Below are 15,474 nucleotides of genomic sequence, written 5' to 3'. Positions count from 1 at the left end.
CCCTACTCCTTCCTTGATCTTCTCTATCAGTTCTTTATGATTTCCATTATGACCCACTCAGCAGCATCCTTTGCTCATCATGATACTGTTGGAATAGCTGTTCTTTAACCCAGTCTTTCTTGACAGCATCCTTTTCTTGGATTCCTTCCAGACCCTGAATAGTGTCTCCCCCTCTCCAAGCTTCTGCTCAGTAAACTTGGATGCTTTCGGAACCGATTGAGCGCAATGTTTCCTGGAGCACATGAAAAGCTTGCTGCCCTCTGGCACTCACTTTCTATTCCCCATGTAATGTTGCTTTTGTAAGTTCTGCCAGTGGTGTTGTTCCTTCAGAAAACATTGGCACAAATATTCTGTCATAACTGGCCAGCCCCAGAAGTTGTTCCTGTTTCTCTTGGTGCTTGTAAGCCATTCCCGAGTGTCTGTAGGCATTTCCTAATGGAAATTTCAGGTACTTGCTACCGTCTTTTGCTAGTAGATGCTGAACTGTGTCTGCTGGGGGTCTGCCAACCTAGACAATAATGTTGCCTGCAGAGGTTTTGTACAGTCTGCCTCTAATTCACAGAGTGCAGTAGCACAGATATGTGCAGCTGGATACTCCTCATGGAGCTCTGCACATTTGTCACTGAAATGCTGCTGCTGTTTCATGTAAACCAAAGGCTACTGTTCTTCATTTCAAGTTTTAAAAAAAGGCCATTCTCCCCGGACACTCTTCAGAGTACCTCTCAATATTATTTGGTTAGATTTGGGGTGAAAATCAGTGTAGGTCTCACTGGACATTCTAATAGTAAGACAGTTTTCATGTCACTATTGGAAACATTTGGAAATAAGGTTTCTTTCCTAGAAATCCATGTGATTCTTTAGCAGTCTATCTTGTTACAGAATTTTTCAGAGATTAAAGACTCTCTTTGGCCTTCACTTTACAGTATTCTCTAAATCTTCTTTGGCTTGGTTCTGCAGTTATTTGAGTCTTTTCTAGGTGTCATTTTGTGTCTTGGGGTTTTTTTGTCTATTATGAGAATACATTCTGGAAATCCCGCATTATTTTCTCCAGCTGAGAAAATGCAGTTTTAGCTGTTCTCTTACAGCATGGGAATGCTTGATTTAACATCAGTCATCTGTCCTGGTTTTGGCACATAGTGATACACTACTTCTGGCAAGTCTTGTGTTTTCCAGTCTTTTAGTATGTATAAATAATACATCTATTAATATATTTACAGTGCAACTCATTACTGCTAAGACTGTGTCAATACATTGTCAGAGAAATTAGAAAATTGAACCCTGATTCTGATAACACCACCAGCACCTTGTCGCCAGGTGGCACCCTGCATCCTTGGCACACAAGTACCATCCTCTTCATCTGTGCTTCTTGGGTTTGCTTCGGTGCACTGTATTTTCTTATCTTGTCACACTTGCAAATGTACCACTGGAATTTTTTGTTTTCCTGTACCTTAAGCTTATCAACTACTGCAGCACTTCAGACCTTTCTGAGTGCTAGAAATGCATTTTCTTTAAGAAGCTACCTTATACAAGATGTTACTAGACTAATGGGCAGTTTGTAACTAAGGAAGGTGTTACAGAGTTTGAAAACAAGTTTGGAAAAAAAGCTGTGAAGATAACTCCAGCTACTCACAGCATCATCTGTTTAAGTTTTCACCCTACTTTCATCTGCCTTCTACTTTGTTGGCTGTGATGATACTTATATTTCTGCACTTTCTTTGGCAAAATTGGAACATGAGGTCCCACAGACTTTTGGACACATGGCATATGTAAAAGGCATGTGTTTCAAAAGTATACTTTGAGTTAAAATATAGTAGGAGAAAATGACAAAGCTAATCAGCAAATATTCCATGATTTCTAATGCGCAATTTCCTGTCCTTAGCTCAGGAGTTTACATGAGAGTTAGGAGGAATAAATAAATAAATAAATAAATAAGGGGGGAAAAAAGGTAAAACCACTTTTCCAAGAAAACAGCAGTGCTTTTGCTGGGCATGACATACTAGGACACTCAGGCAGGACTCAAAGCTTAGGTACACTTTCTCCAAAGCTTTCTGTCTACGTAACGGACAGTGCTTTTCCCTCCTACCTAACAGTGCTGATGAAGTTGTCCCCCATGAATAAAGAGTTCTAGCACACTGTGTGCTAAATGCCACTGCTGCTGAACTAGGCACTACTTCTAAGTATTTACAGCTGAACTCACTCTTCAGGTGCTTACTTTTAAGGCAGGGAAAGGCCTGCATTTTCTCTTAACCGTGTCCAGTAAAGGCTGGTGTTAGATTCTCTGTGGCATTAATGCTCTTCACATCTCTGTTAAAGGCAATTGCAGGGTCCCTGTTTTTTCAGATACTTTTTCTGCAAAACAGAAACACCAGTAGTTAATTCTTTAGCTCTTTCTACTATAAAGACGAAACTTAGTTTGCTCACTTCCTAATGTCTCTGCTTCTCATATCTGACTTCATTCTACTGGTTTCTGATCTTTGGCAGCAGCCAGAACAAATTAACATCTCAAAGTCTAAAACTTCCACTACTGGAAAAAACGTCCTTTCTGTGCCTCTTTTCTATTAGCTTAACTTTCCTTTCCTTGAATGCATTAGCTTCTGTGGTCAGAAATTGCAGAGATGAGCTTATTCGCAAGGTCTTCTGTCCTTTGTCTTCCTTCACGTCTAGGACAAGGACAGAATTTATTTTTAACTTGGCTACCTTTCTCCTTCCTGAATGCCTTCCCACCTTACCCAAAGCAGCTCCTGTCTCTAGAAGCCATCCACATTATCCCTCTTGGATCACTGCCCAAAGTGTCCTCTGGCTCTGCGAATCAGGGCTGTGCAAGTCTCACTTTGTCACTGTTCTTGCTGTAGAAGTACCTTCCATATTTTCCAGCTGCCCATGGGTCTGCCTATGGATGCCCATAGCATTATCCTTTGGAGCTCTTACGTGAGCTTACCTCGATCTTGCAGCTGTGCTCTTTCCTTAGAGCTGCCTTTTGGGATTTCCCCCCCCCAAGCAAGTGAATCTTGTCTTTGGTTCTTTACCCTCTTAGCAAATAAATGATATTTAAGTAGCTGTTTTCTGACTTTTTCTGATTCTGAAATTTAGGAAAATTATGTTTATGTGAATTTATTCAAGAAGGTGTGACCTGTGTTCTGACATTGTTTGCAATTTCTTTTGCAGATTTTTCTGAGGTTACAGTAAGCCCAATTTCAAGGGTCAACTCATATTTAAAAATCCTCCTGCTGTTGTTTATATTTTAACCACTGTGCTAACTAATGTACCCTGACTCTGAAAGAAGATCTGATAAACTTCCACCTATGGGAGGCCTCACAGTAGTCAAATAAATGAGAACAAACATGACAAGATCAGAACTGGGGAAAGATTTAGACAATGCTTGGATCTATGAGGGAAAAGAAGAAAGGAGAAAAGGCAAAAAAGGAGAGGCACAAAAGGAGACAGATAAATCAACAGTTTACAACAGCTCCTTTCAGACATGATGCCTTCAGAGGTCTCTTCCTTGACACAGGACAGAAGTCATGAGGAATGCCAGTCTGGCAGATGGAAGGCACTTCTCCTGTTTTGAGATTTTCCTGTGGAAAATTAGCATTACAAATAAGCATTTTTGTACCAGGATGAATTGCTGACAATATCCTCAAGTCCAGTTTTCCAGGATCTGGAAATTTCCAGGATTCAGTCATTAAGACTGAAATAGATAATAATATGTCTCTGAATTTGCGTTGCCATCTTTGAAAGATATGGCAATTCAAATTTTCTTTCCTCAGGAATAAATCAGGAGCAGCTGCACTGAATTAGATGCATTTCAATCAGGTTCAAGGCAATGAGATCAAGAGAAGAACCAGACCCAAGCCTAAAAGTGGAAACCGCTATAGAAATGAAGGAGTATATGTGGACATTTCACATGAGGAATGCTTGCAAAAGAGTGCTGGCTTACATGATGCATGCAGATATTCACAAACTATCCTGGACGCAGTGACATATTAACACACCTTTGGCTACCACAATTAGCTCCTTTGGTTTTGAAAACCAGGAAAAGCTGATCTGATTAACATCTCTAAAACATCCTGTTTATAGAAGAGTTTTACAAACTCAAATAAACCTCAAAGCTTTCCAAATCCTCCCCCACACAGGAGAAGCGGCCACATATAACCCACATATGTAATTTTTTTCTTACACTTTAACCACTCGATGTGTATCACAACACAGTAACCCATCAAATGTCTCAGTAGAAATCAGGATACAGAAGGATGAGGAAGGTGTCAGAAGTGCTGAGGAGGGCAGGGCTGTGCAGAAAACAAATTTTGCATTGGAATAAAAAACCACTGTATGATAATACCAGATGGAAAGGGGGAATTGAGATTGGCAAGCAGATGCTGGTGGTTGCTGGGGACAAGACAGTGGCCAGGACATCAAGGAGTGTGGAGCAGGAGAGAGGGAACCAGGATCTGGAGTGAGAATTGAAAATGGGGTTAATATCCTTCTTTCCCAATGAGTTCTTTCCCAAATGTTCCTAAAATCCAGTAAGTCCAAACCCACACACAACTGCATAATATCCAATCTGTCTGTCACCCTTCAAGTGCTTCTCTGATCTGAGTCTAACTCCCATCAGTTTCTCTCTTGGGCTTATCAGCTTTGTTTCCCTGGCCTAGCATTAGTGGTCTTCTCTACAGATATCCCACACTTTGCTATTGTTCACAAGTTGCATAAAAACAGCTAGAAACACACAAGACAACCTGACAACATGGTATTACAACACCCTACAGGAGGAAAACAGCACAGGACTACAAACAGGATCAGCTAGGTTTTTCACATAATCTGTAAAATAGCAGCTAATCTGGTTCCCATACTAGAATGCCTCTCTGCACCTCTAGCTTTATCCCAAGCCTTCAGTACAATGCAATTTCTACTTGAAGTACGCGGGACAATAAGGACATGGATAGCATCACTAGTTTTTTGAAGGAAGTCATGATTCTACAAACTTTTTGCCTTCAATTGCAGAAAACTGAACTGCATGACCCAGCAGTGCTCATTCAAGCTTGTTTTCCTCATCCAACATTCACTTCCCTCCTGCCTTTGGTGAGTCACTAGCACATTTGATTCAACTAGTTGTTTTGAAGAAACACCAGTGACCTAACATGCAAAAGAAGCTATGAAATGGTGCTGCAGTGCAACTTTTCCAAGGCAAAGGCCACTTGGGAAATGCAGGGTGAGCTCATGTTGAAATCAGGATAACACATGGATGAGCAAAGTCTGTCACCCTCACTGGATGAGTTTTTGCATGCAGTGTGAAGTTGAATGGCTGGTAAGGAAGAACACTAAATGTCTATGGGTCTTAAACCTAAAGTTATGCTACTGAGCTAAAATAAACTCTAAATGTTACTCCCAAATAGAAGAAAAAAAAAGAAAAGCCTGGGTCAATAAAGCATAGGAGAGAAGGAATTATTTAATAAAAAAGTAAATTTAAACTATTTTACAGGGCTAATATTATCTGGATCTGATGATAGTGCTTGCCTTGAGATTAAATGAAAGTTGATCCTTATAAATCAATAGAGCATGGCTGAAATTACCATTGGGACTCTAGTGTCAGTAGAAATTAAAATTCAGACTGGACACGATTCCCATGCTTTCCAGCAACATTATTCCTGTCTATTCTCTAGCAAAGAAAGACTTAACTATTTGTGAAACAGAAACATGCCCTGCCAAACAAAAGAATACCATCACATTTCCTAGCATCCAGTACAAATGACTGGTAATTACCAAATTTGGTAATCCATCCAATTCAAGGTTGTTTGAATGGCCGCACCACAGCAAAGGGGGTCACAGGATGGGAGAATCATTAACTGAACCTGCCTGCCTTGTTTGTTTGATGCCGCCTCACTCCAGTGCGAGTCAATAAAACTTTGTGCACCAACACACACAACTTCCAGCACTCGCCAGCTGGGCCAAAATGTGGATTTGCAAAGCTGCCTTTCTCTTTCTTTTCTTGCTCAGCTCAGGTAAGAGTCCTTTGCCTTCTGCCTCCCTCGGTGAGATGGGTGCCAAATGCTTGCAAGCTCTATTTGGTGAATGTAGGTTCCCAGATCCCTGTGTCGCCACTTGCCTGGACGACGATGGATCTGGGTCTTGTTGGCCAGTGGGAGTTGCTGTTGAACAAAGCGAGAGCTGTGGTGGCTCCAGTGTTGTGTTTCTTAGAGACACCAAAAGAGCAAGAGCCTTGGTGTTTGTGTGGGGAACTAATGGCTCTCTGCCTCGTGGCCAGAAATGGGGGCATCTTTGAAAAGCAGCCTATCAAAGGCTTTCTACAAAGGCATGGCTGTCTCTGGTGTCAGCAGCCTTTCATCCAAGAGTTGTTTATTTTCTCTGTTATTGACAAGTACTGTTATCCTTATTTTGATTGTTTTAAAATTTGTAAATGCATTGTGAAAAACTGAATCACAAAGAAAAGGAAAAATTGTTCTACACACTAAAGCTTCTGTCTTTTTCATAGCCACAGTCTTCATTCCAAGTGATAGGGAGGTCAAAGTCTGGTCAGTGATAGTTTCTGCAGTATTTTAAGTACTGCAGGACTGGTTTTGGGAAAGGTATTACAAAATAATTTGTAAAACACAAGAAAGAAGTAAGGCTCTTTAAATGTATCTTTTTGGGTTTAATAGACAGTAAGTCACAGAAATTTCAAAAAAGTATTCTCTGTCCTGAAAACTTTAACCTTCAATGAACTATGGGATTCAGATGGCTTATCTTCTTTTAGGTCTTCTGTATAACTACAGAGTTCATCGTGATTGCATTTAAAAGTATGAGAGTGTCAACACATTTTAAAACAAACAAACAAAATTAAATACACAACCATTTTACATGTGTAGTTGTAAAATATAAAAAAGGCAAATATTAGAAAAATGTATGGATCAATTTTAACATCTGGAAATACTAGAAACATGCCAAACAGGACAAATTATAGGTAGTATTTAATGTTGAGAATGATCATCCTAATTTAAATTCTAGTTTTGAAGCTTTGTTTGTACAGAACAGCCTCATTCAAATCAAACACACTTCTCAAATAAGGAAGAATTACATATGTGGTGGTGGAGGGGTGGAATATAGGATTTGGGCTTTTGTCTGCAATATTCTCTTTTGTTTGCAAATCCTTTATCAAATTGCTGTAAATATTTGCATTTCTGAATAAGGCAGTAATACATCTTTCTAACTTTGAAAAATTCCGTAGATACAGGAAAAATGGTGGCAAGAAAATTTACTGCATTTTTGTGCAGCTTCCATATATTTTCTTTTTTTCTTGTTTTTCTCAAGGTATTATGGTCTGCTGTGTAACTATAACAGAAAGAGGAAAAAATATTTTTTATGACACAAACTAATTATGACCTAGTCAATATTTTAAAAATCAAATGCTGTGATTGTAATGCAATTTTATTTCAAAGTGTCAAAACAAACAGAATTAGGATTGCATAGAAGCTGTACCACAATAAAATTTGTTTTCTTTTATTTCTTGTCCTCATTGAAAGCATTTGCAGCTTTCCCATGATATTGCTTTAACCTAGTTTAATGTTTTCTCTGAAAACTAATTTCTTCTTAATGTCATTTTTGTTTTGAAATAACTAGTGGAATCAGTGATTCCTGTGTCTGTCACATAAAATTTTATTGTATTCTTTCTAACTTTATGGGGGATTTTTAGCAACTAACTTTTTTTTTTCATGCATACTGTTAAACAGTCAACCCTTAGGGATTAGTCTACATGCAGAAAAAAGCCTCCAGTAACTTCTCTGGGTTTGCAGTGGTATGAAAGGAAGCATAATTTGGCTTTTGTGCCTATTTTATCAGTTCTGTCTTGTAGATGTAAAATGATCTTTAAGAGAATTCTCAACTGCAAACTGAAGGAAGCACACAGCACTCAGGTGAAGGAATTTCATAGAATCATAGAATGTGTTGGGTTGGAAGAGACCTCTGAACATCATCTATTCCAACCCTTGCAGTGACCTGGGACAATGTTACTAGATCAGGTTGACCAGAGCCCCATCAAGCCTGACCTTGAATATCTCCAGGGATGGGGTCTCCACCACCTCTCTGGGCAACCTGTTCCAGTGATCTACCACCCTCATGTTGAAGAACTTTTTCCTAATACCCAACCTAAATCTGCCCTTTTGTAGTTTAAAACCATTGCCACTCGTCCTATCACTACATGCTCTAGTGAAGAGTTCTTCCTCAGATTTGTTATAGGCACCTTTCAGGTATTGGAAAGTCGCTATAAGGTCCCCCCGGAACTTTCTCTTCTCCAGGCTGAACAACCCCAACTCTCTCAGCCTATCTTTGTAGGAGAGGTGCTCCAGCCCTTTGATTATTTGACTGTACCAGAGGGCAAAAGAGCCTGCTTCTTCCTACAAAAGAGTGTTACTCAGACAAGGGAGGAGTAGTTGACTTTCTCAGACTGAAAGATGTTTCACTGCACATCCCCATGGAGCCCCCCAGTACAGGCTGTGAGTCTAAGTGGGGCGAGGCTGCTTTCTGTCCCTCCTGCTGCCATTGAGCTATGGCTAAGAAAGAGAAGGGTTGGAAAAAAGATGTAAATGTATGTAATTACAGCAATTGCGTAAAGCAAGGCACAAAAACAAGGCACAGAGCAGGACTGAGATACGTTACAAAGACCATGAGCCAGCTGTCTAAGGTTGAAACCACACAGAACAGGTAATTCCCAAAGCCAAACATTTGTCAGTAGAGTCATATGCTCATCTGATAAAGAAACTGTAAAAATCACAGGACTCATGCAACTCTGTGACCCTGCAGCTGGAAGTCATAAAAGTCACAGTTTTGTGAGCTCTAGCTAAGCATTCAGAGGTTGTATAGCTCTAACAGAAAAAGAAAATACTAAACTGCAAGGTCCATTACAAGGATTGTACTTGATCATTTTTGGATTTTACCACTAAACATAGCTTTACTTTTTAGCATCTTATATATTTCAGATGGAACTTTAGCTCAGAGGTTGTTAAGTGAATTTGTTTACCAGGTGAATGTCTTATGTTAATTCACTGCAATGGAGGGCAACAACTGCTATCTTGGTTATTAAGTTAAATACAGAGTTATGACAAAAATTATTAAACTGAACATGAGCACAATGATAATTCCAGTGACTGAGGATAGCTCATTTCTTGCAAGAGTAGGAGCATCTGAAACGAGGCAGCTATAGGGTGGCTGAAAAAGCTGAAGTCATTCCATGTGGGTAGGTCTCAGCAATGGATAGTTACTGTTTCACATCCTTCTCAAGTCCCATTTCTTCACTTCCTCCAAAGTATGGGAGACCAGTATTTTCTTTCTGAAACACTTCACTTTTTCGCTCCTTGAGTCATCTTCTCTCCATCACTTTATACCCTAGGTTTGTGCTACTTATTATTCCAGAATAATATAAAGAACTGTTAAAGCCACTTCTCTTTCCTGCTTTACATGAGGTTTTCAGTGCTGCTACTATTTCCCATAATAGGAAGGCAAGATTTACCCATATTTTGGCATCATTAACCCAGTTATTCCAGCAAGTAAATGATGATGTTACTCAATTAGGTGACAAATAATTTAACATGGAAGTTTGAAATAAATCATATTTGTATTCATATTTTTACCTCCTTGTCTCATTTTCCTTTTAGTGCAAGGAAACATACTAGACAGCTATGTGAGAACAGAAGGAGCTTGGCTGCTCAACCCAAAGAAGCAAATTTATAAAGCAAATAGTAATGAAGAATGTGCGGAGCTATGTGAAAATGAAAATAAATTTACTTGCAGGTAATTTCCATCAATTCCCATATATATTTTTCATTATAGCTGATGAAGCAGCCTGCCTTATTTATCAGAAGTCTGAATTTTTGAGGGATTTCTTAGGTGTATATGTGTCTGAGGTTTGCTGGAGAAAAAAAAGATGTATAGAAACAGAATGCCTGGGACACATGGATGAAGACAGTGCAAATAGAGAAATTAAGAAAATTATGTTGAAATTTTATTGGAAAACATTATGATGCACAGCTTGGCATATGGAAAACCAACTTGGCATGGTTTTATCAAGACTCTTGCACTCCTTTTGAAATAAAATTTTTAATTAATTGTTTGGAAACTTGGGACATCAATAATGGTATTGCTTGTGTTCATTGCACTACCCATTATCTTGCAGGTACATCCATTATTCCATATTTTACTAGAATTTGGGCTTATATGATTTCTATTTACTTTGAGAAAGAGAATGTCTATCTAAACCTTAATGTTCGTAACCCCTACTTCCAGCCAAGCCCTCTCTATGCACTTGCATTTAACCATGCCCAAGTGGCTAGAAAGCATGAAAGATGTTGACCAGTTTGTACCACAGGTGCAGAGGTACAAACTCAGGGGAGCCCATTGCTTTGAGCCTACATCTTCTGAGCCTCCTGTGCCAAAGCTTCAAAGCCCATTGAGCTTCAGCAGTACTGCAACAACTGAAGTACTGAGGAGAGATATCTGTTACTGTGGTGGGAGGCAGTCCTTTCATACGAGACAAGGAGGTTTGCTCTTCTAATCTCCATGATTTCTTGATCTACCACTTCTGCAGCATACCTGTTTGAACTCAGTAGATTGACTGCGGGGCTGTTTCTAGCACTTGGCTCTCCATCAGGCTTTCATTCAAGGATAGCCTAGTGCTGACTTTTAAATGTGTTTTATAACTGTATGTTTTAAATCAAAAGGGAAAATCAGGCTTATTTTAAAGAGATATAACACTGAAGGATGACAGGGGTTTTCTGACTGAGAGTGTGGAGCTCCACCTGCTCCCTTTGATCTTACTCCCCTCTCTGAAAAACACATAGAGAGGGCAGATCTTCAGCAGTACTTGTCCCTGGAGGGTAAAAAGGAAGGTAGAGAGGGCAGGTCTGTATGTTCAAATTATATATTTACAGTTTGCAGAGGGTTATTGTTCTCTTTCGAGGCATATTGAGATGCAATATAATTCCTTAGCCTCTGCTCAAGTCTAAGCCTACCACCACCTGACAGTGAAATAAGATCAGGGTTGTTTTGTCCTTGACCTCCTAATCAGTTATGTGAGAACAGATATTATTTGACACGGAAGGATCTAGGACAAGAAAGGCAGCTGTTAGGCAGAGCTTTAAGTCCAATCCAGCACTTCAGCAACATCACAACTGGGCTTCAGATCAATGAGTTCAGATCAGTACTTCAGACTTGTTATCCCACCTGAGCAGTGTGTTGTACCATACTCATTCACTACATCCCGACGTGTAAATTTAACATTACTGAGAGCTGGGCTTGGACTTGGGGGAACAGTCCCCAGTGTAGGTTTGACCCAAGGCAACCAGCACTCCCCAGAAAATGCACAGACACTGCTCCCAGCAGTGAGTCCAGATGTGATCCCTCTCTTCTGGGGAGAGGTTGGGATCATGCCAGTCAGTATTAGGGCTACCGAATGGGCTTTCTCAGTATTTACGTTCCTGGTATAGACCTACCCACTGAATGCTATGTTGCTATTGCTCATTTTTGGTTCAGAAAAGCTAGCTATAGAAACTATTTAGCCTGTTGGGAGTTTTTCTTAGATGCTATTGTAAAGGTTACAACATTCACTCCAGTTTTGCAGACCTACAGACAAGGTATGTGCCGAAAAGACAATTGTCTGTGTCTTCCAAAGTGCTTACATTGGTTCACATACAATGACTCCTAACAGTTATCACAAGGTAATTTAAGATCCTGGCTTGTTGTGTTTTACCTCTTCCTTAGTAACTACTGAATACTGTAGAATGTCTTGCTTCTTGACTGACCATTAGTTTTTTTGAAATAAGATCAAGGTGCCTTGTGCATAAGTCCTCTTCAGCATGTTCTCTGGAATCTCTGGCACATTATAAACCTTCTTCTATATATTTTGCCATAATTTGTTCATGTAGCTCCCTTTCAATCTAAATTAGGTATGAAGACTTAGGAGTCAAATTCACTACTGAAAATAGGAGCCGCAATACTGAGATCTGTGAAATATTACTCAGTCTTAAATATTGCCGAAGTACAGTGTTTACTAAAACTATAACTGAATACTAGAAAAGATATTTAGGAAGATAATGCACACATTCATCTATTATTTCTTATGTTGCTCTCTTCTTAATTTCTACAGGGCCTTCTTATTCACCAGTAAAGACCAACAATGTTTAACATTGGCTGAGAACACCAAAACAGCAGTGATATTCAGAAGAACGAATGCAGTTCTTTATGAAAAAAGAAGTATGTCTATGACTATGGTTTTTTGTATTATTTCACTTAGATATAGTTTCTAGTGGGACTCACATAACGCTACTGTAAATGGGGGCTAAGGCTTCACCAGGTTAGACAAACTGGTAAGTCAGCCCTTACCTAACACCTGGTATTTCCCACATTGCTTGTATAGCATTGGTATCAATTTTTTTCCCATATTAGTGCTCCGGCGCCTTTCCTGCTCCCTAAATAATAGGGTCCACAAGGCAGAAAAGAGCACAGTTGCTTGGGGAACACATGGTGCTGGGAGTAACAGGGGTCCTTAAGGGTCCCTTGTCTCCTCTCCTTTCAAACCAGTCAATAACCTATGGTTGCATTCTCTGTCTCTGCTGAGGGTACTAGGAAGAGCTACTTGTGCTGGCAATGGTTTCTAAGACACACATTTGCCCACTGGAAAACTGGTGGAAACTACCAAATAATTTCATTTGTAACACTAAAGAAAATTTGCAGTTTAATTGAATGGTATTCAAATCAGAAGTATTAGAATGTTAGCTATGCTTCAGATAAAAAGGATCTGTTTAAAAGTATTTGTATATTGTTATATCATGTTTGTACTCTTCAATTACTGAATTTGATGAAAAGTTTATCCTAATCTATATGTTTGTAATTAATTGATGGGTTTAATTTTTGTATTCTCCTTTTGTATGTGTTTTATTTCTGATCAGTTTTGTCATAAATGAGGATTATGTGACCCAAGTGTATTTGATCCCATACTCCTTCTGAAAATAGGAAGTCTGTCTTTAAGAAATGACAACTATAAAATTTTTTATCATCTCTTTTAAAAATCTATGACCTCATGCCAGATGCAGACAAATGACTGACTTTTAAGACTATTTTTAATGACATAATCAAGCACAGAGCTCTTGCTGTATACAGGGAAGAATGAATGTGTTTTATTTTTAACTAAACGTAAGCTTCATTGTGTTGTTCTCTGATACAGTGCTCAGGGACATGGTTTAGAAGTGGGCATGGTAGAGTTAGATAATGGTTGGACTTGATGATCTTAAAGGTCTTTTTCAGCCATAAGGATTCTATGATCCTATGAGTCTATGACTTTAGTAATGCACAAGGGAGAAAATATTTCCTTTCTGATCATTCAGATATGTAGAACTATGTGGTAAACTTTGAATACAATTATGACTGTTCTGTGTTAAATGATTTCATGAATTTGCTGAATTGTAACTTTTAAAAAAACATTAATGCCTTTGACAATATTCAGAAATTTGAAACTATAGTGTCTACCAACCACTTAGTCTCCTTCAGCAAAGAAGGTGCCTGGAGAGGGAAAATGAAGCAGGTTCTCAGCTGCTGCAAATCATGCAGCGTCTTCAATAGCCAAAAGTCAAGAGTCACAATAACTGCACTGTGAATATCAATGACCTCCAGAAAACTGCATCCTTACTCCTCTGTTGACCTGCAAAGACTTATAGGATAAGATAGTGATATGTGTATAGCACGTGCAAGAAGATTTTATGTAGTGGTTCAGTAGCTTTAGCTGATCTGAAGCTGAGTATGCAAATGAGATTTTGTTCAGAAATTGTGGATATGAGGAAAGTAATTTTTCACAGGGAGGGTGGGTAAGCACTGGACCACATTGCCCAGAGAGGCTGTGGAGCCTTCACCCTTGCATATATTGACTGGAAAAAGCTCTGAGCAGATTCATCCAGCTCAGAAGCTGGCTGTGATTTTTATGAGGGTTTGAATCAAAGACCACTGAGGGTCTTTTTCAGCCTGATATTTTCTGAAGGCTACAGCCAGCTACCTATTTCTGCATATGTAGCTGATAGGTAATTTAATGTTTTGAACATAAGATATTTTTATTTTATCCAGAAGCTGGTGAGAATTTCCCTGAATCACGATTATGCAATGCTAAGAAATCTTGTCCAGTTCCTGTTATGGAAGGAAAACTGATTGGATCAATTGGCAAGTAACAAATTTTAAAGACTGGACAAATAGCTTACATTAAACTGTAATTTGGATCATGCATTTTCCAAAAATCTACAGTGCCTAAGAAGGCTTGTGTCTCTTTTTTGTTAGCTGGTGGAGACATGGCTGTTATTTTGTTGATCACATCCATTGGGATATGATGACATCTATCTTGCCATTTCACTCCTAAGAACTGAATCTCTTGTGCAGGTCCCTTGACCTTACTCTGTTTCATGGCAAAACCAGCTTCCAGAAAAATTTGGATTATTTTCTTCCCTTTCTCATAAACTTTGTTCCCTGACTGTGAATAGAATGCAGGCCACGGTGGTGAAAGCGTCCGATCCTAGTCGCTAGACCACCAGGGTCAATCCATATTGATTTTGCTTTAGTACTGTGATCAGGAGATAGACTGTGATTCTGGTTTATTTTTGAGACATTCCTCGAATTCGCTGAGGTTAGAACTCAGATGAAAGTCCTGCAATATTCAGTGGGGGTTTGTTACAGCATTTTTTAGGCCTTTTGAGGTCATAGGCATGAATTTTTATTTTCCTGAAAGACAGAACCCCATCAGTAAAGGTATGAAAAACTGTAATTTTACGTAATCAAAATGTCCAAAAATTGCACATCTACTTACAGAAAACAAAAAATGGGTCTAGGTAACGTGAACACGAAAAGCACTGTGTGCTTGTCAGATGATTTCTCTTTTGTTCACCTTTTCTTTTACAGAGGGTCTCAAATAATCATGTGTCCATTCTAATGATAACATCAGTTTCATCTGTTGTTATAGAACAGAAGGGAAAATGTAGCTTTTACCTAGGCAGATCACATCACTGTCTCCAGCAACTGCTACTTCCTTATACTTCACGGAAATTCCTTTCATATGCCTAGAGGTCTTTGCAATACTGCTGCTGAAACCAACATTATTTTTTTCAGTTGAAGCAACTGTTTGATGAGACCTAACTGCTCTTTATCATTGCATTCAAAGAAAAGGATGACAATTGATATTAAAGTCACAATGTTAAAAAATAGTTTTTCTATGGTATGGTATAAAAGAGAAAGTTAAGCTTCTCTGGCTTGTAGAAAAAGCAATCAGAGTTAAAGCTAGCATTTGGGAATTTTTATCCACGTATCTGTTTGTAAATAGTTAACCCAAGGAACATGGGTTGAGTTTGGGGGTCAAAGTTAGTTATTTGTCATCAGACAGAAAGAACCCTAAAGGTTATATAAACGGTCAAAAGTTTATGCAAACAATAAGAATCAGCACTTCACAGAATCACAGAA

At 39.0% G+C, this 15,474-nt stretch overlaps 1 protein-coding gene across 1 annotated transcript; it reads left to right on the top strand.

Moving 5' to 3' along the window:
* Window positions 1-6,113: 6,113 nt before the first annotated feature.
* Window positions 6,114-12,237, top strand: LOC104536486 (plasminogen-like protein B; the record flags this gene model as incomplete). Its single annotated transcript, XM_010179105.1, has 3 exons — window positions 6,114-6,222; window positions 9,645-9,780; window positions 12,131-12,237. Coding segments are annotated over exons 1-3 (352 nt in total), but the record flags the coding sequence as incomplete, so codon positions are not given.
* Window positions 12,238-15,474: the final 3,237 nt, after the last annotated feature.

This window comes from Mesitornis unicolor, unplaced genomic scaffold, assembly GCF_000695765.1.
Source record: "Mesitornis unicolor isolate BGI_N332 unplaced genomic scaffold, ASM69576v1 scaffold15012, whole genome shotgun sequence".
NCBI classification, from domain to species: Eukaryota; Metazoa; Chordata; class Aves; order Mesitornithiformes; family Mesitornithidae; genus Mesitornis; species Mesitornis unicolor.
This window is presented reverse-complemented; position numbering and strand designations above follow the sequence as displayed.